The sequence below is a fragment of the Eubalaena glacialis genome, chromosome 4, assembly GCF_028564815.1.
Source record: "Eubalaena glacialis isolate mEubGla1 chromosome 4, mEubGla1.1.hap2.+ XY, whole genome shotgun sequence".
NCBI classification, from domain to species: domain Eukaryota; kingdom Metazoa; phylum Chordata; class Mammalia; order Artiodactyla; family Balaenidae; genus Eubalaena; species Eubalaena glacialis.
In genome coordinates this window covers 112,867,699-112,893,168 of record NC_083719.1, presented here as the reverse complement: position 1 = coordinate 112,893,168, position 25,470 = coordinate 112,867,699, and the positions used below count along the sequence as shown (strand labels likewise).

The following is a 25,470-nucleotide window of genomic DNA, read 5'->3' as shown; positions in this document are numbered from 1 at the left end:
AGACATTTACTTTCGCTAGTAAAACATACCACTAGGTCTTTAAAAGGATGAAGCAGCAGTCCCAAAGGAAGTTTGGCTTTATTCAGTAAGGCCTGAGTCTGAGGAATGCTAGTCAGTGTGCATCGAAATAACCTATATCAACGTAAAAATCATGTGTCAGTTGTTACTATGACTATTTTTGGACAAAAATAAAAAGACTTATTAAAAGGTACACATTTTAACATTGGATCAGATTACAAATGAAGTATTTCAATAGGCCCTCACAAATTTTATCCTTGTTAAATATTTAAATCCTATTCAGAAAGAAAGGGTAGACGGTTATAATTCCATTTTATATAACTAAAATATATTTTCTTCTCAGCTTGTGCAAAGACAGTCTAGACTATCAAAGAACTTATTTTTCTTTATATAAATCTAGATTGCACTGGAATTTCAAGGTGATGACCCAAATTTGCATATGCAAAGTTAAGTGTATTACTGGGACTTCTCTGGTGGTCCAGTGGTAAAGAGTCTGCCTTACAATGCAGGGGACACGGGTTCAATCCCTGGTCAGGGAACTAAGATCCAACACGCCTCAGGGCAACTAAGCCTGCGTGCCACAACTACTGAGCTCATGCACGCCTGAACTAGAGCCTGCGTGCCACAACTACAGAGCCCATGCACCCTGGAGCCTGCGTGCCACTAGAGAAGAGAAAACCCACTCGCCACAACTAGAGAAGCCCGTGCACCACAAGGAAGAGCCCACGCACTGAAATGAAGGATCCTGCATGCCTCAAGGAAGATTCTGAGTACTGCAACTAAGACCCGATGCAGCCAAAAATAAATTAAATAAATAAATAATAAATCTTAAAAAAAAAAAAAGTTAAGTGTATTACTGAAAAGCTCAGTTTTGCTGAAGGTTTTAAAAAGACTATTTAAAAATAACAAAATTGGGCTTCCCTGGTGGCGCAGTGGTTAAGAATCCGCCTGGGGCTTCCCTGGTGGCGCAGTGGTTGAGAGTCTGCCTGCCAATGCAGGGGACACGGGTTCGAGCCCTGGTCTGGGAAGATCCCACGTGCCGCAGAGCAACTAGGCCCGCAAGCCACAATTACTGAGCCTGCGCGTCTGGAGCCTGTGCTCTGCAACAAGAGAGGCCGCGATAGTGAGAGGCCCGCGCACCGCGATGAAGAGTGGCCCCCGCTTGCCGCAACTAGAGAAAGCCCTCGCACAGAAACGAAGACCCAATACAGCCATAAATAAATAAATAAATACTTAAAAAAAAAAAAAAAGTAAAAGTCTATTAATTAAAAAAAAAAAAAAAAAAAAAGAATCCGCCTGCCAATGCAGGGGACATGGGTTTGAGCCCTCGTCTGGGAAGATCCCACATGCCGTGGAGCAACTAAGCCCCTGTGCTACAACTACTGAGCCTGTGCTCTAGAGCCGCGAGCCACAACTACTGAGCCCCCATGCCACAACTACTGAGCCCGTGTGCCACAACTACTGAAGCCCGCGCACCTAGAGCCTGTGCTCTGCGACAAGAGAAGCCACTGCAGTGAGAAGCCCGTACACCACAACGAAGAGTAGCCCCCGCTCACCACAACTAGAGAAAGCCCACGTGCAGCAAAGAAGATCCAACGCAGCCAAAAATAAAAATTAATTAATTAATTAATTTAAAAAAAAAAATTCAGGGACTTCCCTGGTGGTCCAGTGGTTAAGAATCCGCCTTCCAATGCAGGGGACGATGGTTTGATCCCTGGTTGGGCAACTAAGATCCCACATACTGCAGGGCAACCAAGCCCATGCGCTCTGGAGCCCACACACCATAACCAGAGAGCCCACGCACTCTGGAGCCCGAGCGCTGCAACTACTGAGCCCACACGCTCTGGAGCCTGTGCACAACAACTAGAGAAGAGCCCACACACCACAACAAAGATCCCACATGCTGCAACTAAGACCCAATGCAGCCAAATAAATAATAAATTTTTAAAATAAATAAAAAATAAAAATAACAAAATTCAATTTATCAGAAAGTCTTCATATACACTTAAACTCACAATCAATTTTAAGAGAGAAAAGAATATTATAATTATGTTGGTTATGAAAAACAATTTAAAATGAGAGCAAATAAAGGATTATATAGAATCAAGTCTCTGTCCTTTGGACTTTGAAAATATAATGTAATCACCATAATGATAATGAATATCATAGTCCCATTAGAGCTGATAAGAGTAGCTATCAGATCAGGGGTTACAACTCTATTTCTTGACTTAGAACATTTCAAATATCAAGTAAGCAACTAACAAAGTGCTGTTTTCTGCATGCAGAACTACTTTCATAAATTAGTACATTTGTATAGCTTGTTCGTAACACATAAAGCTCAAAAAAAATCTGGAAGAATTTTAGAACAAGTAAAATGTCATATTTAATAAGAAGCACTGTTTGAAGCCTTACTCTGGGTTACAGTTGAGTTTCTGGATATCTTCATGCAAATTTGGAACGGGAGGCTGCAAAGGTGTCAATGGAAGCATGTTTCTTTCTTGAAGTAGATTGATAACCCTTAGCCCCTCTGGATGTAGACTTAATCCACTCATGCTTGCAGGTAAATGATTAGCACCTAAGGGAGTCTAAAGATACATAATTTCAAAGTAAGTAGCCTTTATAATGTCTTCAGTTGAAAAGAGAAGAGTATAAGGACTTGGTTACTTAATTTCTCTCTCAATAACAACACTGTAATCTAGATTTCCTGGTCAATTTTTTGGTTCTGGAGATATGTAACCTGACAAAGGCCTTATGAAATATTCATTACCATTCTAACTGGTTAAAAATGTTCATTATACCTTCCTAAAATTTTTCCATGTGAATACAGTTTAAACTGAAGTGGAATACAGGTAAAAACACAAAAACAAAAAGTATACCTGAGTAAATGCCTGTGGACCACTTGGATAATTCAAGGAAGAGGGTGGCATTCCTGTTGTACTAGGTGGTATTGTGTTCTGATAACCAGGTGGTAAGGAGGGATATGAATATCCAACACTTCGGCTCATTGTAGGATTCTTATTAGTAAGCTGTGGTGTTGCTAGAAACAAGGTAACTTTTAAGTTCTATTTTACACTCCAGAGTACTTTAAATCAACACACAGATCCATTAAATTATAGAAATTATAACTCCAAAATCCTTTGGGTAATTTAATACTTTCAGTCATCAATTTTGTAAAATAAAACAAATAAACACTAGTAACAAAGTAAGAGCGATGATTAAAATCTAGCTAAAGTGGACTATAGCTGTAAACACACAAAAATAAGTTTAGTATAATTAATTTACTCTCATATCTCATATCATGTACTAAGCTTTGTATTCAGACTAAAATTTAAGTCAAAACAACTTTAATTAAAACATACTAAATGTTCAACTGGATAAGTAAATTTAAATAGATTTAACTGACAAAAATACTCTTCGGTCATAACATAATAATAATAAAGCCCATAATCCCAATCCTAAAGGGGAAAAAAAACCTAACAAAAAATCTAAACGCATGGAGATAAAAAATGCTAACAGTAGGTATCATTGTGTGACATAATTATGAAGTTTTCTTCTTTGTTTCCTACGAGGAACACATATTAAAAAAAACAAAAAAACTTTCATAGCATCTCACCCAAGAAGCCACCGCCTTCAATTTCATCATAACTATTGTGAACCACCATAGATCCATTATTGGTATTTGGTATAATACCTAAGGAGGAAGTTTATTAACAATATTTAAATTAGAACCATTATTATAATTTTTGCAAGATTTGAGCTAATGTCTAAAATTTATGATAACTTTCCAAATGACAAATAGTTTAAAACCACAGCCCAGGAAATGTGAAATGTTGAAGTAAAATTTTCAAACAATGTAAGATTTTAAATATACAAAATATATAAAAGTTTCAAATAACTTTATAAGCTTCCAAAAAGAATGGTACTTTGTGTAGTTTATAAAATTATATACTATCTGAAAGATTTTACCAGTTGTGAGAGCAGCATTAAAAACTTCTAAGGAGCGGTACGCACTAAAATAAGTCACCAAAATCAATACTATTTAAGGATGAAATAAATTTATGAGGATAAAAACCTTTTTTTAAAAATATGTAAGTAAGTCAGAAAGAAAAACAAATATCGTATATTAACGCATATATGTGGAACCTAGAAAAATGGTACAGATGAACCGGTTTGCAGGGCAGAAATTGAGACACACATGTAGAGAACAAACGTATGGACACCAAGGGGGGAAAGTGGCGGGGGTGGGGTGGGGTGGGGGTGGTGGGATGAATTGGGAGATTGGGACTGACATGTATACACTGATGTGTATAAAATGGATGACTAATCAGAACCTGCTGTATAAAAAAATAAATAAAACAAAATTCAAAAAAAATAGAATACAAGAAAATAAATTAAAAAAATAAAAATATGGAACAGAGTAGAATCCAGAGTTAACTTTAAGGTGATATATATTAATTAGAACAATTGCTTTGGTCTAGCAAACAACCACTAAAATGAATAATAAAAATTTATCATTAGGTACCTCTGCTATTTATTAGCTCTAATTTGGGTACAGAAGAAACTAAAATCAATGAATAGCATCAACCTCTAGCACCTAAGTATAAAGGTGCTAACTTTTAACAGTTTTAACACCAAATAGATAAGTTTAATAGTTTCAATAAAGTTAGTAACTCCTTTCCAATTCTCAAGACCACCAGGTCTTTAGCCATGACTTGATACAGAAAACCTTAGTAAAACTGTTTTGTAGAAACAAACAAAAACATTGAGCATATTTTTAGTTGGTTAAAAGTTTAAATACTTATTGTAGCTTGATATTCAAAATTACCACATGGCAACCAGTAGGTCATGGCTTTATCATTTTGTTACTCATTGTTAACACCATTCTTTTCAAATTATACACAGGTCAGTTTTTTCCCTACTAACAATACTAAAAAAAGGAAATGGTAGAAGAAAATACAAAAATGATAATATTGATTATATTGAGTAGTAGGATACGGGCAGTGGTTTTCTCCCCTCCTCTTCTGTTTTCCTATTTCCAATCTTGTTGCAATGGTTATATTACGGCTAAAATCAAATTTCTTACTTTATAAAATATTTTGTTTAAATTAATAAACTTATATGTTAAAGTTACCTCTGAAGACAATGCTTTAAAACTATAAAACATCAAAATGTTTGTATATTTGACTTTTTATTTAGGCTCATAAATATTTGTTACATTTACAGTAAGGGTGGCAAGCAAAATACTGCTTCCATAAAAAAGGGCCAATGTATTAAAAGGATAGTTCTAACATCATGTCCAGAAAAGCAAAAGTTCCTCTCTCGCCTCCCTCTCCCAAAAGACATGTAACTTTATAGCCATGATTTTTAAAATCTGCACAGCAACAAAAAAAGTCAACAGTGATCCCAAAAGCTATTCCACAGCCCAGAATAGGGCAGTGGAATACCGAGAAACTTTTTAAAACTCTAAATTCCTGAGGGGCATCCCTAACCAAAAAAACTAGATTTTCTGTTAGAATATGACTTGAATGCACGGAATTCAGATAATATTCATCTTTCCACCCTGAGTCAAAACTTTAGGACGTGACTTGGTTTTTGTCTTGCTTACCTTCTTGGTTGCTAGCTGAATTAAAGGTGGGCTGGGGCACAGCTCTATGTGTTGATTTCTGAGGCGTAAGGGCCCTCACTGGAGGTGGTCCTCCAGTTGGAGGGGGCCCAAGAGGAGCTCCTGGTTGAAAAGTGGTAGGCAGAGGTGGATTCACTAAGGGGGGTGCAGATCCTATGGAAACAGTGGTTTTTCACATGTCACTTAAGAACTTAAGAAAAAAGCCAAAACGGCCTTTTACCGAATCTAAGTAACTTCCAAATCTATATTTCAACTACAAACCAAAAATTACTAGAAATAAGTTAACTTCCCAGATGAATGACTTTCTAATTTATATGCATACTTTACGCATTTCCAAGTCTCTCCTACCATAATTCTTACCTGTCAATTATTAAAGCAGTATAAAGTCAGCATCAAATCACTTATAGAGTAGATACAAGGCCCTGTTTATTGATTAATTTTTCATTAACTGGTCACAGTTTCAACAGGCCACATCAAATATTCCAGTAGAAATTAACACTAATAAAACTTTATGGGGCTTCCCTGGTGGCGCAGTGGTTGAGAATCTGCCTGCCAATGCAGGGGACACGGGTTCGAGCCCTGGTCTGGGAAGATCCCACATGCCACGGAGCAGCTGGGCCCGTGAGCCACAATTACTGAGCCTGCGAGTCTGGAGCCTGTGCTCCGCAACAAGAGAGGCCGCGATAGTGAGAGGCCCGCGCAACGCGATGAAGAGTGGTCCCCGCTTGCCACAACTAGAGAAAGCCCTCGCACAGAAACGAAGACCCAACACAGCAATCAATCAATCAATAAATCAATCAATAAATAAGAACGTGAATTTCTTAAAAAAAAAAAAAAGAAAAAAAATTTTATGAATACCTATCAATATAGTCCATTCACTATCATCAATTAGGTTTAGAGTTAGCTTTCTAAAACTACAAACTATTGTGGTTATCCTAAATTCTCCAAGTTTTATTTCATTTTGCTTCATTTTTATTGGAGGTATATCCTGTTAAAATAGATAATAAATGTGTACACTGTTCAGTGTTTACCTAATAATAATTAAAAGTAGTTTACTTTCAATAATTGCTTAAATACTATATTAAGAACACTTCCTAGGCTTAAAAATCAGGAAATGATCCAAAGTTTACGTATAAACCTTATGAAACACTGATATCCAAGAGGTTTAAAAGTACCCATCAAACTAAACTAAGAAATGACATGGTATTTGTCCTTGTATCTACCAGTATCTCACTGCCTCAATTTCACCAATTTTCTATTAGGACAGTAAGTTCTGACTACTGTAAAAACATTGTCAGTTACTCTTGGGGAAATTCTTCTGTGTGACATGGAAAGTTCCAAAACCCACAACCACCTGTTCATTCAAATCAATAATACTGCTTCCACCTTCTCATTTGCCAAAGAGGAGGAACAAAGTCTACAAAGTAGATAAAATACTACTGATAATACTACTGATAAAATACATGTGATTTAATTTTTCATTACAAGACTTTTAATCCTCTGAATTTGTAAGTGAAATAGGTAATAAATTTTACATATAATATATTCTACCTGTATTTTGTAAAACCCTGTATTTTGTAAAATCAAAGGAATAAAGATACCCAAATATGAAAAATTTCAATGTTTCTTCAATACTGTTCAATTCTCCAGGGCCAAATCGAAAAATGATCTCCCAACAAGACTAATCAGTGCCCTGTTGTCAAAAGTGAAGACAAAGATTACTGCCATGTAACTCCCTTATCAAAGAAGCACCCATACATATCTATGGCAATAGAGACAAGTCAAAGGAACAAAAGGGCAAGGTACATTTGCAACTCAGCATGAATAAGAATGTTTGATACATCTGGCCACAAAGATGTAACAACCTAATGTTTAACAGAATACAAGTGAGCTGATAGAGATTTTTCACAGCTTTAAGAGGAATATTGTTGAATCCAGAATAGGCTACATTTCATAAAATAGACATTATTTTTTCAAGTTGAATGACTCTTATTTAGAACACTAATAGTTAGAGTTTCAGAATCTGCCTTCTGAGATCCCTAAAACTAATTACATGCTAAAAGGCATCCCATTAGAAAAAAAAGTCAGAGAATTTTAATATGCAAATTAGAAATTTGTATAACTTAGATACAGGGGGGGTTTTAAAGATTTTTTTGATGTGGACCATTTTTAAAGTCCTTATTGAGTCTGTTACAATATTGCTTCTGTTTTATGGGTTTATTTGGTTTTTTGGCTGCAAGGAATGTGGGATCTTAGCTCCCTGACCAGGGATAGAACTGGCACCCCCTGCTTTGGAAGGCAAAGTCCCAACCACTGGACCACCAAGGAAATCCCTAGATACAGTTCTGAGATCAGATAATCAGGCATCTACTAACAATGATGAAAAAACAGAGGTAAAAACTGGGGAATTTTTTTAGAGTTCTCATTAAGAAAAGAGAAGGGCAGTCATACATTTCTTTTAGGTTCATTTTATTAGTTTATGTATCTTTCTTTCCCCTTCTTTTATATAGAAACCTTCGTAAGTTTTGGCACTTCCTTATGTCTCTTTCACCACATCTGTGCTGTAATCAAGGTGCTCTACCTGAAGGCTTCTGTTACAGCCAAAAAAATATTTCAGATTATTGATCACATGCTTTTTAATGAGAGGCTACAGCTACTTTTAAATAGTACCTTTTCCCAACCTATTTTCTTGTGGCTTTGGGAAAATTATTCAAGTCTCACATTTCTTATCTGTAAAACATACTGCTGTAAAGATTAAATAAGATAACACACATTAAAGTTTGGTAAAGTGCTGGAAAATAACAAACATTCAATAAATGATACCTATATAAATGTTACCTAAAAATGTTACCTAAAATGTGACCTAAAATTCTATATAATAAATGTTACCTTAATAAAGAAGTGAATGTTCATTAACTTCAAGTGATTGATGCTCACTCATGGTGTCAAATGAATAAGAATAAAAGTAATCAGAAGGATTTTCGGTCTAACAATTATGGATCAGAAGATCTCTCCAAAGAAACTAAGTTTCTAGAAGCAGCCTTAATCTTTACAAGTCCAAAATGCATTCACCAGGGCCAGTGGCTAGTCAAGAGGCTAAGAAAAATAGTTTCAGCAGTTAACAAACTACAAAACTGATGAAGTGCATGTAGTATCTAGATGCAGAAATACATATGAATATAAAAAGGTAATGACTGATATTACTATTTCACTTGGAAACTTTTACTAGTTCATTTCCTTGAGGATGTCTGCTGAGCAGAATCAACCTGCAGATCCCAATACAGAATCTGAAATGCTTTTCAAAGTAACACTATTAATGTTGATAAGTGTATAAGACAAATTTTAATACAAAAAAAGGGAATAGTGAAGTGGTTAAATGAACCTACTTTTGAACCATATATGACCAAGCACTGAGGTTAAAAAATAAAATGATCAAAGTCAGTCCAAGCGTATATAGCTTTCTTCCCAAATTGATGTACAGATTCAGCACAACCCCTATCAAAATCACAGCTGTCTTTTTATTGCAAAAATTGACAAGCTAATCCTAAAATTCTTATGGAAATGCAAGGGACCTAGGACACCCAAAACAATCTTGAAAAAAGACCCAAAAAGGTGGAGGAGTCAATCTTTCCAAATTCAAACCTTACTACAAAGCTACACTAATCAAGATGTTTGGTACTAGTATAAAAATAGACATATAGATCTATGGAATAGAATTCAGAGTACAGAAATAAACCCTACATTTATGATCAACTGATTTTCAACAAGGCTGTCAAGATCATTCAATAGGAGGAAGAATAGTCTTTCCATCAAATAGTCCTGGGACAACTGTAATATCCACATGCACAAGAATGAAGCTGAATCCCTACCTACTAACACCATACACAAAAATTAACTCAAAATTGATCAAACACCTAAATGTAGGAACTAAAGTTATAAAACTCCTAAAAAAAAACCAGAGATAAATCTCTGTGCACTGCTTTCTGACCACGGATGTGCTCAATAATACTCCTCACTCCAAAAGTACTGTCTGTTTTCACCTGCCCTTCCAGGATTCTCTGGTTTCTGGAGCCAAAAATTGTCTATGCCATAACAATTAGACAAGCCAAGCCTTAGATCAAGTCCAAAGAGAGACTACAGGGATTAAGCTTCCCTAGAATACAAGATGGAAACCCATTAATAAAAGTAATGGCCAGTACTTAAGTAAGTGGTTCTGCATGCATACCTGAGACCCTGAAATATCATGGGTGACTCAAAGAAATTCAGAGGATACCTTCAAAGGAAAGAAGCAAAGCAGAAACAATCATGATTTTAAGTTGACCCAAAGATTACAGAAGTAATCTATTTAAAGATTAACAATGATCAAAAATATCAATAGCCTTCCATATGATTTTAAGGTTGAAATAATAATTTAAAAACATTTAAACAAGCAAAATTTTCCCATCTCTACATTTTAAGCAGTCCTATAGGAACTCTACCTGATTTTATGAAGTTGTTTTGAAGTGAAGTATCTCCAGAAGAAACATATTGAGGACTTGTCAAATTTGTATTCCCAGACATGGTCGGTTGGGATGACGCACGAGGACAATGGTTTGTCTGTGACGAATAGTTATATTGCCAATTCAAAGGTGGTGGTATGTTGGCTCCAGGAAGAAAGCTACCAGAAGGCATTGGTGTAGCAGCTGGGTTCTGAGAAGTAGGTAGTGGCATTTGGGGAACAGGACCACTACGAAGTGAAGGTGTCACTGGATTAGAAGCCACAGATGGTCTATAAACAGTCTGTCCAGGTCCCTGATAATTACTTAGTGGAGGAACAGTCTGGGAACCACCAGAGTTAGACTGTCCAGGGACTGGATTCAAAGTCTTTGCTGGTATTAGATGAGGGTAGGATCCTGGAAGCTGAGAATTATATCCTTGGCTCACTGATACTTGTGAAGACATCAGTGCATTTTGGACAGGACCTTCCAATAAGAGGAGGAAAAATTAGTTTTACAAACAAATAAAGCAATACTTTAAAAAATACAGTAAAACATATGGTGCTCTTACAACTCAACAATGAAAAGACAAATAACCTAATTAAAAATGACCACAGGGCTTCCCTGGTGGCGCAGTGGTTGAGAATCTGCCTGCCAATGCAGGGGACACGGGTTCAAGCCCTAGTCTGGGAAGATCCCACATGCCGCGGAGCAACTGGGCCCGTGAGCCATAATTACTGAGCCTGCGCGTCTGGAGCCTGTGCTCCGCAACAAGAGAGGCCGCGATAGTGAGAGGCCTGCGCACCGCGATGAAGAGTGGCCCCCGCTCGCCGCAACTGGAGAAAGCCCTCGCACAGAAACGAAGACCCAACACAGCCAAAAATAAATATAAATAAATAAATAAATTTATTTAAAAAAAAAAAAAAGACCACAGAACAGATGAATGGATAAAGAAGATGTGGCACATATATACAATGGAATATTACTCAGCCATAAAAAGAAACGAAATTGAGTTATTTGTAGTGAGGTGGATGGACCTACAGTCTGTCATACAGAGTGAAGTAAGCCAGAAAGAGAAAAACAAATACCGTATGCTAACACATATATATGGAATCTAAAAAAAAAAAAAAAAGGTTCTGATGAACCTAGGGGCAGGACAGGAATAAAGACGCAGACGTAGAGAATGGACTTGAGGACACGTGATGGGGAAGGGTAAGCTGGGACGAAGTGAGAGAGTGGCATGGACATATATACATTACCAAATGTAAAATAGCTAGCTAGTGGGAAGCAGCCACATAACACAGGGAGATCAGCTCGGTGCTTTGTGACCACCTAGAGGGGTGGGATAGGAAGGGTGGGAGGGAGACGCAAGAGGGAGGAGATATGGGGATATATGTATATGTAGAGCTGATTCAGTTTGTTATAAAGCAGAAACTAACACACCATTGCGTAGCAATTATACGCCAATAAAGATGTTAAAAAAAAAAAAGAGCAAAGGCTTTAAATAGCATTCAAATATATTTCCAAAGAGGTAAACAAATGGCCAGTAAGCACATGCAAAAATGTTCAACATTATTAGTCATTTAGAGAACTGCAAATCAAAACCACAATGAGGGACTTCCCTGGTGGCACAGTGGTTAAGAATCTGCCTGCCAATGCAGGGGACACGGGTTCGATCCCTGGTCCAGGAAGATCCAACATGCCACAGAGCAACTAAGCCTGTGCACAACTACTGAGCCTGTGCTCTAGAGCCCACGAACCACAACTACTGAAGCCCACGTGCTGCAACTACTGAAGCCCGCACACCTAGAGCCCGTGCTCCACAACAAGAGAAGCCATTGCAACGAGAAGCCTGCACACCACAATGAAGAGTAGCTCCCACTCACCACAACTAGAGAAAGCCCGCGCGCAGCAACAAAAACCCAACGCAACCAAGAAAAAATAAAAGAAAAAAAAACCACAGTGATATACCACTCACACCAACTAGGATGGTTAAAAATAAAAAGCTGGAAAGTAACAAATGTTGACAAGGATGTGGAGAAATTGGAATGCTCATACATTGCCAGTGGAAATGTAAAACGGTGCAACTACGTTGGAAAATAGTTTGGCAGTTCTTCAAATGTTAAACATAGTTCTACAATCCAGCAATTCCACTCCTCGTCTGCATAAAACCTTGTACACAAATGTTCATAACATCATTATTTGTAGTATCCAAAAAGGAGAAACAACCCAAATGTCCATCAACTAATGAACAGATAAACAAAAGAGGCATAACCATACAATGGAATATTATTTGGTCATAAACAGGAATGAAGTACTGATGACATGCTATAATACAGATGAACCTTGAAAACTTTATTTTTTTTTAAAGACTATTGAGATTATTAGTGTTTTGGGGTTTTTTTTTAACATTTTACATTTATTTGTTTATTTATTGCATCAGGTCTTAGTTGTTGCTCGCGGAATCCTTCGTTGCAGCACGTGGGCTCTTCATTGCAGTGCACGGGCTTCTCTCTAGTTGTGGCACACGGGCTCCAGAACGTGTGGGCTCTGTAGTTGCAGCACACGGGCTCTCTAGCTGTGGTGTGTGGGCTCAGTAGTTGTGGCTCGCAGGCTTAGCTGCCTCGCGGCATGTGGGATCTTAGTTTCCCAACCAGGGATCTAACCAGCATCCCCTGCATTGCAAGACGGATTCTTAACCACTGGACCACCAGGGAAGTCCCAACTTTATACTAACTGAAAGGCATTAGTCACAAAAGATCATACACTGTATAAATCACTTATATAAAATGTCCAGAACAGGAAAACCCACAAACACAGAGGTAGATTTGTGGTTACAACAGCTGGAAGGAGGGAATGGGTAGTAACTGCTAATGGGTATGGGGTTTCTTTTTTTGGGGTGATAAAGATATTTTAAAACTGATTGTAGTGATGGTTCCAATTTTCAGTGAATACACTAAAAATCATCGACCTGTACATTTTAAAGCTGTTATTAAAAAATTAATCTCTAGAATCACTTCTCAGGAATATGCTGTCATTTTTGCCCATAAAACTAAACAATGAAAAGAAATAAGATGAATATTTTTAAAAAGATGGCACGCATACAAACCTAATTTCTTTGGACTGTTTACATTCAAAAGGTATAAAAAGAAAATACATATCTTCCAATCATACCCCCTCAATCCATGCAACCAATGTACAAATATCATCAGCCTAATTTGAATCATTTCATAAATTACACAATACTTACACAAACATACATAAGCATATGCATATAGAGAGAGAGGTAGGATTGGGAGGCCTACAAAAGCATACACACATAAGTAACATGTAGCTGGGGAGAGAGAGTCTATATGCATTGCTCTGCAAAAAAAAAAAACCAAAAAAAAACAGGTATCCTTCCAGGACAAAAGAAATAGATCCATATGTGTTAGTTGCAGCAATGTTTATAATAATGAAAAATTGGAAACAAATTAAATATCCATCAGCAGGAGATTGAATAAATAACTTGTAGATTAGTCACACAATGGGCTAATTATCAATAAAATGAATAAACCAGATGTACATCTACCAACTGAAATAAATTACAAAAAGAACACTAAGAGAAAAAAGGGAAGTTATAGAGAGGTAAGTATGATAACTTTCTTATAAACCTTTTTATTATGAAAATTTTCATACACAAAAATATAAGACTATGCAGTCTCCCATACAAAAAAAGTAAAATGTCAATAGGAATTACATTTGATTTATATACTCATTTTGGATTGTTTGACATTTTATGATAGAAAATCTTTCAGGAATTCCCTGGCGGTCCAGTGGTTAGGACTCCGCACTTTCACTGCCGAGGGCCAGGGTTCAATCCCTGGTCAGGGAACTAAGATCCCACAAGCCATGCAGCACAGCAGGAAAGAAACAAAAACAAAAACAAAAACAACTTCCTTTCTATCATAAACATGGTATATATCTCTCCATTTATTCAAAACTTGTTTTATATCTTCCAATTATATTTCATGCTTTTTTCGTAAAGATGTCTTATACCTTATTTAAATTAAATTTAGGGGCTTCCCTGGTGGAGCAGTGGTTAAGAATCCGCCTGCCAATGCAGGGGACACGGGTTCGAGCCCTGGTCCAGGAAGATCCCACATGCCGCGGAGCAACTAAGCCCGTGCGCCACAACTACTGAGCCTGTGCTCTAGAGACCGTGAGCCACAACTGCTGAGCCCGTGGGCCGCAACTACTGAAGCCCACGCGCCTAGAGCCCGTGCTCCGTAACAAGAGAAGCCACTGCATTGAGTAGCAGGCACACCGCAATGAAAAGTAGGCCCTGCTAACCGCAACTAGAGAAACCCTGCGCGCAGCAATGAAGACCCAATGCAGCCAAAAAATAAAATTAATTAATTAAAAAAAAATGGAAAATATCAATGAGTTACAAACTATCTTTTTAGTAATGAAAAAGAACATAGTTAAGAATGGAAAATATTGCAGGACATTACATGTAATAAGGCAAGTATTGTGAGGTTTCATTACAAATACATACATATATGAATATATATACTGGGTCACTAAAATATTTCTTATTGTAGATTATAGTCAAAGTCTGAAAGCCCGTGACCAACTAATACATTTGCATCCTCCTTTATTCCTCTATGATTTATTTCCTACACATTCTATTACCTTTTAAAACATGGATCATATCAACTTCCTACTCAAAACTTTCAAAGTCTTTATCTTAGCTTATAATATCCTCTATGTCCCTGACCTCCTTTCTGGTCTCATTTCCGACTTTCTTTTTTTAAAATATTGAACATTCATTTTATTTTAATGAAACAGTGCCAGGATAATACCTATGTTCTTTCTGATCTGGAAGTAAGTATCCTGTAGTCTTCTGATTCTATTTGTTTTTTAATTGTTCTTTAAGCAAATTTTAATATAAAGTTCAATTTTTCTTTAAGATTAGGTTTAACATAGACTATGTCAACTCAGACAATAAGCCAATATCTTGAACCACAGATTCATTAGTTCTATCTTTGTTGTATTAATTACGCATGGTTCTTCTCTTATTAGGCTGTTTCCATCCTAATTTGACTTTGTTATTAGTGAATAATATCTGTTCATCTGTATAGGCCAAGGGGTCTTTTTATCTGATATCTCTAACTTTGGAAAGATGTCTATGCAGGCTGTATTTAAGCCGACTTGGAGCAGACTTGCAGTTCCAAATAAACACATACTTTTACAATTCTACCTTATAACAGTTTATCATACAATCCAAAATGGCTTAATGAATAATTTCCACTAGAGACTCAAAGCCCTGTCCATATAATGGAACACCAATTCTTTGAGTTTAGTAACTGCTTATGGTAAGGTCACTATGTGAACTGACATCAATTACTGTTTTTGTTTGTTTGTTTGTTAATTATTTACTTATTTATTTTTGGCTGTGTTGGGTCTTCGTTTCTGTGCGAGGGCTTTCTCTAGTTGCGGCAAGTGGGGGCCACTCTTCATCGCGATGCGCGGGCCTCTCACTATCGTAGCCTCTCTTGTTGCGGAGCACAGGCTCCAGACACGCAGGCTCAGTAGTTGTGGCTCACGGGCCTAGTTGCTCCGCGGCATGTGGGATCTTCCCAGACCAGGGCTCAAACCCGTGTCCCCTGCATTAGCAGGCAGATTCTCAACCACTGTGCCACCAGGGGAAGCCCCAATTACTCCGTTTTAATGGTCAAAGGCCGTTACTAGCAAGCTATTCAAAGAACTTCCTACTCTTCCTCTCTGCTCAGCTCCAGCCACATCCACCTTCTTAACGTTCCTTCAACAAGCTTAAAAATGCTTCTATTGTAGGGTTCTTCACTTTTTACTCTGCCAAGAACACTCTACTACTAGCTTTGTACATGCAGATCTGGATTATGTAAACTGTCAATACGTGATTTGATGTATATTCCTTTGTCTCAAAAAGGTATATAACTGTACTTTGACCTCTAACAGATGGAATATTCCTCAGAGCTCTCTAAAAGACTGTCTTCCGGGTTATAATCCGCAGGTTGGTTGGAATAAAATTTTCATTTCTTTCTTAGATCTTAGACTATTAATTAATTTTATTGTCAACACTATATTTAGGCTAATCATTCATTTTACTACAAATGGTTAGGAACACTCCATTCATTGACTAATTGAAAAGACAGATTTTACTAAATATCTACTGAGGACACAAGGTGAGTAAGGTCCACTCCATCCCTGCCCTCAAGTAGCTATAGTCCAAACAGGAAGACATATAACCAGGCAGGGACAAAACAGAGTGAAATCTTAAGAGATGATAGGAGTTAGCCCCAGGAAAAGGATTGTCAAGGGTGTTCCCAGAAAAAGGAACAACATGTGCAAGAAAAAGGAACAACATGTGCAATCGCCTGTGGTCAAGAAAGGGCAGTCTGAAAAATCAGTATGGCACCACAGAGTCAAGTGACTGAGTCAAATGTCTGAAGTGAGGCAGGAGGTTAGGACATAAAAGAACCTCTTGGGGATTGGAGGAGAGATCAGAGATTGGAAGAGATTGGAGTCTATAGCAGTAATCCAGGTAAGAAATAATTGACTAATAAACAGCAGCAGTGGGAATACAGAGGTGTTTGAATCAATGAAAACATTTGTAAAAAGTTAACTTATAAGCATATTTTGGGTCATCTGGATAAAAACCAACATCTCACAGCCTAGTATTGCCACAAGATTTCATGGCCCACTCTCGTATTTTATTTGTTGTTTTATCACAGGCCAATATGCTAGAGGCCTTCAAGCCAAGTGCACCCAAGTGAAAGCCAAATATCATCAAAATGAACAAAATAAGCAAAAGTCTTACAGTATATCAATGAAGAAAATGAAAAGAATATGCAGTCATAAGACCACACAGTAGAAAGACAAATACAAAAGAACCTGCTTTGTAGTAGTCATTATCATAGATCCATTTTGAGTGACTTATAATGTGAAATTTTTATTTTTATATGTATCAACTTGCAATAGTTCATTAGAAATGTAGTAGTAAATAAGTAATGAAGTTTTTACTAAATGGATTTTAATTATATTATTTTGAAGTCATTAATAAATTATGTAGCCCATCAAAATAATAGATCAGAGACATTAAAGGGGTCCAGAATATACCACCATGGCATAAAAATTATTTTGAGTACAGGGCATGAGTTTCGGGAATCACTTACCTGCCCAAAAGCAGAGCTTCCCAAAAGAACTCAAAAGAATTAAGCTGTCATAAATCTCCTCCCCAGGAGCAACCAGAGAAGACCGCCTCATTACCTGAGATGAGAAGTCTCCACACCACACCTAAGCATACACTGTCACAAAATGATCAAGTCTCCCATCTATTCTACTAAGGACCAATTTATCTTTCCTAAAAATTGTTTTCCCATAAGTACCCTTCTCTCTCTCCCCTTCCCCTATTAAGATGGTATATAGTATATATAACTAAGATCCCACAAGCCACGCAGTGTGGCCAAAAGAAAAAAAAAAAAAAACTGATAGAGGAAATTGAACCAATGGAATTTGATGTGGAATTGAATATGGGGACTGAATATACAAATTGATGTGGAATTGAAGTGGGGAAGGAACCAAGGATGATTCCCAGGATTCTGACCTGCGCAAGTCAGTAGATGGCAGTGCCATTCACTGGGACAGAAGGAGGAGAAAAGAACTGGGGAAGGCAGGGAATAGCAAAGGGAAGAGGGAATGAAGAATTATTTTCAACATACTTTAGGTGTCACCAAGAGATTCAAGTGGAAATGTCCAATAGAAAGACATCTATCTAGATGGGTTTCAGCTTATGATATAACTTTGGAACTCACCGGCATATGTACAATATTTGCTATCATGAGAATTAATAATATCATGCAGGGAGTATGTACAGAGTAAGAAAAGAGCCAGCCACAGAAACTATGTGAAATAATAAATGTTTACTGTGTTTATTGTTTTTTTGTTTTTTGTTTTTTTTAAGAAAAGAAGAAAAAGAAGGGAACCAGGTCAGAAAGCTCTGAGGAACACCAACATTTTAGGAAAAAGAGAGCAATTAAAAGATAGGCATGAGGACTTCCCTGGTGGCGCAGTGGTTGAGAATCTGCCTGCCAATGCAGGGGACACGGGTTCGAGCCCTGGTCTGGGAAGATCCCACATGCCGCAGAGCAACTAGGCCCGTGTGCCACAGTTACTGAGCCTGCGCGTCTGGAGCCTGTGCTCCGCAACAAGAGAGGCCGCGATAGTGAGAGGCCCGCGCACCGCGATGAAGAGTGGCCCCCACTTGCCGCAACTAGAGAAAGCCCTCGCACAGAAACGAAGACCCAACACAGCCATAAATAAATAAATAAATAAATAAAAATTTAAAAAAAAAAGATAGTAATGAAAAATATTTTTCGTACTTAATAACCAAGAAGTCATTTGTGGTCTTATTAAGGGCAGTTTTGGTGGATGTATAGAAGTAGAAGCCAAATTAGAAACAGTAGAAAAGAAACAAATGAGAGATTAAAATAGATGCAGGTGATTGCTTCTCAATCACCCAAACAGCAGCTTCAAAAACAAAGAGATACTAGGTTCTACCTTTGTAAATTTCTATTCTATAGGACTCAATGGAATCCCAGAATCTACATTAGTAAAATTTTCATGTACTGGTGATTCTCACATACTTCAAAATGAACTTTGTGAACTTTAGAAACCAATGACATATAAAAATGATTGACATATTATTATTCATGAAATCTAGAATGTAAAAATTAAAAGATACTTCTGATACACTATCTCAATGAATACAAAATAAAGGTTAACTTTACAAATTTCTTCAAGAAAGCCTACTGAACAGTCACAAGAACACAATGAATAAACTACCCTTTCACATAAATTTAATAGTCAGGTAAGGGGAAAAAGATCCCGCACATCAAAATACACTCTGATCACTTAAAGAGTTGACCAATTGAAACTATAAGTGCAACAAATGGATGCTACTGCATGAAAACAGCTTGTGGGTCAGTCACTAGACATACGTACGGGCTTTAAGAAAGCAATCAAAGAGGAAGAGCAAATGCTAAGAATCAAAGTGGGGGTATGGGCAATTTCAGGGTCTACAAGACATTTATGAAATGTGATACTGAAACAGCAAAGAAATGGACTCAATACTAACAAAAGTGAGGGTCAGGTCACATATTAATTACAATCCAAAGGAAACTAAGCTAGGTGGCAATTTCAAAAAATATCAGCAAATGTTTACTCTAATTATATGTATCCACCTACATAAAGAAACCAAAGAGAAGGTTCTGATCCTTGATTCAGCCATAACTACCAGGTAAGTTGAATAACAGTGGTTAAATAAGACTGCCTAGTTTAAATCTAGGTTCCACAACGTATTAGCTGTGTGACCTTGAACCAGTTGCTTGACCACTCATCTCAGTTCCCTGGTCAGTAAACCTAACAGTTCTCTTATCATAGGGCTGTCGTGAGGATTATGTGAAATGATGCATATAATGCAACCTAGCACAGTGACTGGGCATACAGTAAGTAAACAGTAAATGTTAGTGCTTACTGTTACTATTTTATGTCTTTCAGGAGTTCCCAGTCTAACAGCAGAGACTAACCAGAAGCTCAATGCAGTAAGTTCTATTAGAGGTATGCAAGGAGTCTTATGAGAGTCCAAAGTTACTGTGCCCACTGAAAACATTAAGGGGAACTCAGCCACAACAATCAGTGTTATAGACCACATGCCAATCTTATTCTCAACATGCTTTGATCACGACTAAAGACTTCCTATATTAAAAATACAACATCATAAATATGGTTTTCCTCATAGTGAAACTAAAAGAGATTTACATTTCTGTCATGCCTAAAATAGAGATATGAGCACAAGTCTAGCATTTAAACTGATGACCAAGCCCCCCATATTCTACTGTGTTTTAGCTGATACTATTGTACAAAAATCCACAGAAAATTTCACCAGAAAAAAAAAGAAGTTGAAAATGAGCTCAAATCTTATCATGAACAAGTTAATACGTGTTTAGTGAACTAAACTGCAAAATACCCAATTCTAAGATATTCATTCGATAAAACTGGTAATTCCTTAAATGTGCTAGAAACCGTGTGAGTCTACTGGAGAGAGGATGATGTGCAAAAACAGATATTCTTGTCCTCATAGGACTTACAGTCTAGAGGGAAAACTAATATTATTTTATAACAGGGTAATCTGGGTGGGAGAGAGGGTGTAGAATATCCTCCTCACTCAATCTGTAAGGGGAAAAGTTGAATATTACATAATACTACAAAAAATACTATTAATAAAACTATAGTTTCTAACTGCCTTGGCAAATTGACTCAAATAGTCAATAAGGAAGCTAATTAGAAGTGGGAGGCATGGGACTTCCCTGGTGGCGCTGTGGTTAAGACTCTGTGCTCCTAATGCAGGGGGCCCAGGTTCAATCCCTGGCCAGGGAACTACACCCCACGTGCATGCCGCAACTAGGAGTTTGCATGTCACAACTAAGGAGCCCTTGAGCTGCAACTAAGGAGCTAGCCTGCCACAACTAAGACCCTGTGCAAATAAATTAATTTTTTTAAAAAGTGGGAGTCATGGGCTTCCCTGGTGGCGCAGTGGTTGAGAGTCTGCCTGCCAATGCAGGGGACACGGGTTCGAGCCCTGGTCTGGGAAGATCCCACATGCCGCGGAGCGACTGGGCCCGTGAGCCACAACTGCTGAGCCTGCGCGTCTGGAGCCTGTGCTCCGCAACGAGAGGCCGCGATAGTGAGAGGCCTGCGCACCGCGATGAAGAGTGGCCCCCGCTTGCCGCAACTGGAGAAAGCCCTCGCACAGAAACGAAGACCCAACACAGCCATGAATAAATAAACAAATAAATAAATTTATTAAAAAAAAAAAAAAAGTGGGAGTCATGATTTGCCTTTAGCCCTTATTACATGGTAATCAGATGAAGATCTACCAGTTTAAGTAGTCTTGCAATTTCACCATCAATTTCTGCAAAGGAAATAAGTGTACACAAATCTACACAGAGACTTAGAAAAACCTGTCTAGACAACCTTTGGATTGTAGTGCAATATAATAATCAACCACATAAAGAAATGTCCAGATGTGAGGCATTCTGTAATATAATGACACTATACAATATGAAAGCAAGTTACAGAAAAATGAAAAAGGTGACTCCTCAGTCACCTTTTAGATTATAATCTAAAAACAAAAGATCCAACTAAACTGTAATATGTAATTAAAGCAAGCTACATCAAACCTGAAGCGTAAGAGAATTCAATAGAATATTTAAGCAGCAGTAAGTGCCTAGAAAGAATTAACCAAAAAAATTAGATTCCAGCACTGAACTTTTTTTCACCTTCTAGAGAAATATCCTCCCCTCCAATTCTCCACCACATCCTTACTCTCTTTATTATTAGTGGGATGAACAATAAAGGAACCCAATACAGGACATTAGCCATTTTACTGAGAATACTTTTTCAAAAAACTTTAGAAATGGGGCTTATAAAAAGAATGTTAAAATTATATCTTAACAAGGGTATATACCATATGACCCAGCTATTCCACTTCCGGGCATTTATCTGAAGAACACAAAAACACTAATTCAGACAGATATATGTACCCCTGTGTTCCCTGAAGCATTATTTACAACAGCCAAGATATGGAAACAACCTAAGTGTCCATCAATGGATGAATGGATAAAGAAGATGTGATAAATATACACACACAATGGAATATTACTCATCCATAAAAAGAATGAAATCCTGCCATTTACAAGAACGTGGATGGAACTTGAAGGTACTATGCTAAGTGAAATAAGCAGACAAAGACAAATACCATAAAATTTCACTCATATTTGGAATCTAAAAAAACAAAGCAAGTGAACAGACAAAATAAAACAAAAACTCATCAATACAGAGATCAGATTAGTGGTTACCAGAGGGGAAGGGGGTTGGGGAGATGGATGAAATGGGTGAAAGGGTCAACTGTGTATGGTGATGGATGGTAACTAGACTTGTGGTGGTGATCACTTTGTAGTGTATACAGATGTCAAATTATAATGCTATACACTTGCTATAAACTTATTTTTTAAAAAGTGGGGGCTAGGGACTTCCCTGGTGGTCCAGTGGTAAAGAATCCACCTTACAATGCAGGGGACTCAGGTTCGATCCCTAGTCAGGGAACTAAGATCCCACATGTCGCGGGGCAACAAAGCCTGCGTGCCACAACTACTGTGCTCACGCGCCTCAACTAGAGCCCGTGTGCCGCAAACTACAGAGCCCACGCGCTCTGGAACCCACACGCCACAACTAGAGCCCACACGCCGTGGAGCCTGCGTGCCACAACTAGAGAAGAGAAAATCTGCATGCCACAACTAGAGAGAAGCCCGAGCACCACAACGAAGAGCCCGCACACAGCAAAGAAAGATCCCGCGTGCCTCAACAAAGATCCAACACAGCCAAAAATAAATTAATTAAATAAATAAATAATAAATCTTTTCCAAAAAAAAAGTCAGGGGTACATATTTGCAATCCTATGATTTCCTTCCCTATCTGACTCCAGAATTGGCTCTGAGCAACCTGTGTACAGGGACTCTTTTCTTACTCTCTTTTACATTCCTAAGGACAGAACTCAAGTGTGCAACAAATGTCTGTTGGACTGGATCAAATCAACATAGTGACAACATCTCCAATACAGTACATACAGTGGCTAAATTGCTTTAACATTTCAAAATTATCAAAAATATACTTACATATAAGTTTACATGCATATTTACAGGATTTGCCATTTAAAGCTCATGTAAAACTGCAATTTATAGATTATAAGAAAAAGCCACAGTCATATGACATCTTGCTTAAGAGTTTTGACCTTAAAGTGAAATGTCTTAAAATAATTTCATCCTCGGTGAAAATGTAACTAAAGAGCCTGAAATAAAATGTAGTTTACATAATGTTACCATAAATTTGAAAAAGAACAATTGATTCAACTTAACACCATTTCAGTGCTTACCCCCACTTATTCTTGCTTCTGCCTACATACCTGCCTACATATAGACATTTTTAAAAGTCTTTTAGAGCCTTCTTTGTAAAGAAAACAGTAGTCTCTAAAAACAATGTAAATTAGCTATTTTAGTCATTGATTATTTTCTCGAACTTCACAGCAATCTTAGATTCCAATGGGCAACTTAAGCATTGCATTTACTATTATTCTACCAGTTTTGTTTCCAAGAACCAAAGATTTATAAGTAAATTGGTAACTTGGCAAACTGTTGGCAGAAAACCTGTCTTTATTATAACGATTATAATAAACTTAGCAAATCACAACATACGACAATTTAAAGAATCCTAGAAGGGGTATAAAATTAGAAGACACCCTCACACCAAATGACAAATTATAGTGCCACATGTACACTCTGGTCAGAGGTCCAGAGACTTGTGTCCAACCTCTTTCCAAGTGATGTAAAGACCTCTGGAAATCAAACAGGAGATCCTCCCCTTCTAAAGCTGAAAAACTGAACGAGGGGGCCTAAGTACAATTCGGGGAAGGTTCAGGGAGAGATGAAGCAGGCCCTAAGGAGGTCTCGCCAAAGCACAATCATCCATTGGTCTCCGCAAATTCACACTGAGTACGACCCTCAAGTCACTGCAGGCCCGACGGGACCGAAATGAATCAGACCCCAAACCCTGCTCTCTAGAAGACATGGGTGAAGGGGCGAGGAGGGGAAAGGCACATAAGCAGACACTATGAGCCTTGTATGCCAGTTTTGAAGTACGGACCGAATCTGTATTCTTCACCCATGTATACCCAGGGCGTTACATACAGCAAGTGCTCAGCGACTGTGTGCTGAACGAAAGAATAAATAAATAAATATGAAAAACAAAGACGAGCCGCGGTGTCCGTGGCTCAGCCTCCCACCTCCAGCCGTTCCTGACCCGGGCAGGGAAGTCACCCCCCCCTCCGACGGCGGCAGCAACCAAAGGTCAGCTCGAGCCGGGGCCCAAACTTTGCCGTCCCCAGCGCCCCCGCCGTCCCCACCTCCCACCCCCGGGCGGCACTTACCGTTGGTGTAGGGAGACCCCGAGGCCCAGGCGGCCCCGTTCTGGGCCTGGAGGCCGATGGGGGCGCCGCCAGAGGCCGGTATCCCGGGCTGGGACATGACGACGATGTTTATCGGGGTTGGAAGGGGCTGGTGGGCGTCTGCGGCAGCGCCAATCCGAGAGTTGAAAGACGACTGCTGGAAGCGAAGGGAAGGGGCTAACGACTTAGGACTGAAGGCGGGATAGAGAGAGGGCGGCGCAGGAAGCCCTAGGCATGGCGCCGCATTCTCCCTAGCCCGCCGGCGGTGACTGCCTGGTCTGGGGGCTGAAGCTTGGAAGTCGGGCCGGTGGGGCCGAGAACGCCGGGCTGGTAGGCAGCAACCAAGCGGAGAGAGACGGAGGGAGGCCCCGGCCGGAACTGCCTGTCAGCCCCCGGCCGCGCAGGCGCAATCAGGACACGTGGCACTTCCGGCTCCGGCCTCGCAGCTGCCGCCGGTATCGGTGAGCTCTTCTCTCACCGCAGGGCTGCCCTGAAGCCACCTGACAGCTCCGGGTGTCCCGGCCCGAAGGACGGAGCTCGGCCTCTCCTGCCACGTCACTCTCACCGTCGGCCGGAAGTGGCGTGTGTCACCGATACGGAAATCCCCGCCGTGATGAACGTCATCTAGCCGGCACGGCCGGGATCTGAGTGCAGTCAGGGTTTCAGTGGAAGCTTTCGTGGGGTGGGAATGACAGTTCCTCTCCTCGAGTTTTTGTGAAGATTACCTGAGAGGACAGACGTCATCGTCCTCTGCTGAGACTATGCCGAGTAGCTGAGCCGATTAATGTTCGTCGCAGTATTTCATTTCACATTTCATCATCATATTCCAGGTGTAAATTGTAAGGGATTTTTTAAAAAGGAGTGGTTAATTATGTACATGTGTTCAGAGTAATCAAATCGAAGAGGAGGCCTTTGCTTTTTGACCGGAGGATTCAGAAGTAATTTTCATTTTGAAACTCGCTGATTCATATAGCATAGTCACGCCAAAGTTCATTAACAACATATTTAAATGGCAGTTTTATTTCCTCTTCTAAGAGTTTGCAGTAAGGTACAACATTCAAACTTCCTTTCTAGTCAAGGAGACTTTTTTTTTTCCTTGCAAGTAGATTTTTTTTTTTTACTTTTGAGGCCAAAGGGAGGTAGAAACTGGAGTGATTAGACAACATAATTAATGATCTCAGTAGTCATCTTAGCCACCTTCATTATACTTAGGTTTTCCTGTTCTGAGCTGATGATAAAGCCCTTCTTTAGACTGCAGATTTGTACTGTTCATT

The 25,470-nt window shown here is 38.7% G+C and overlaps 1 protein-coding gene across 5 annotated transcripts in view; it reads right to left on the bottom strand.

Moving 5' to 3' along the window:
- Positions 1–24,756, bottom strand: part of SEC24A (SEC24 homolog A, COPII coat complex component) — a 58,405-nt gene extending 33,649 nt beyond the window's left edge. For 2 of the 5 annotated variants that reach the window (XM_061188185.1, XM_061188186.1), the window contains exons 1-7: positions 24,179–24,756; positions 10,120–10,602; positions 5,624–5,794; positions 3,632–3,709; positions 2,895–3,055; positions 2,431–2,603; positions 30–132 (exon numbers count right to left, since the gene is read on the bottom strand). In XM_061188185.1, the coding sequence (XP_061044168.1) occupies positions 30–132; positions 2,431–2,603; positions 2,895–3,055; positions 3,632–3,709; positions 5,624–5,794; positions 10,120–10,602; positions 24,179–24,275 (1,266 nt within the window). In that variant the 5' untranslated portion in view covers positions 24,276–24,756. The remainder of the gene's footprint in view (positions 1–29; positions 133–2,430; positions 2,604–2,894; positions 3,056–3,631; positions 3,710–5,623; positions 5,795–10,119; positions 10,603–24,178) is intronic. The other 3 variants (XM_061188187.1, XM_061188189.1, XM_061188188.1) reach the window with 3 other exon arrangements.
- Between the last annotated feature and the right edge of the window lie 714 nt (positions 24,757–25,470).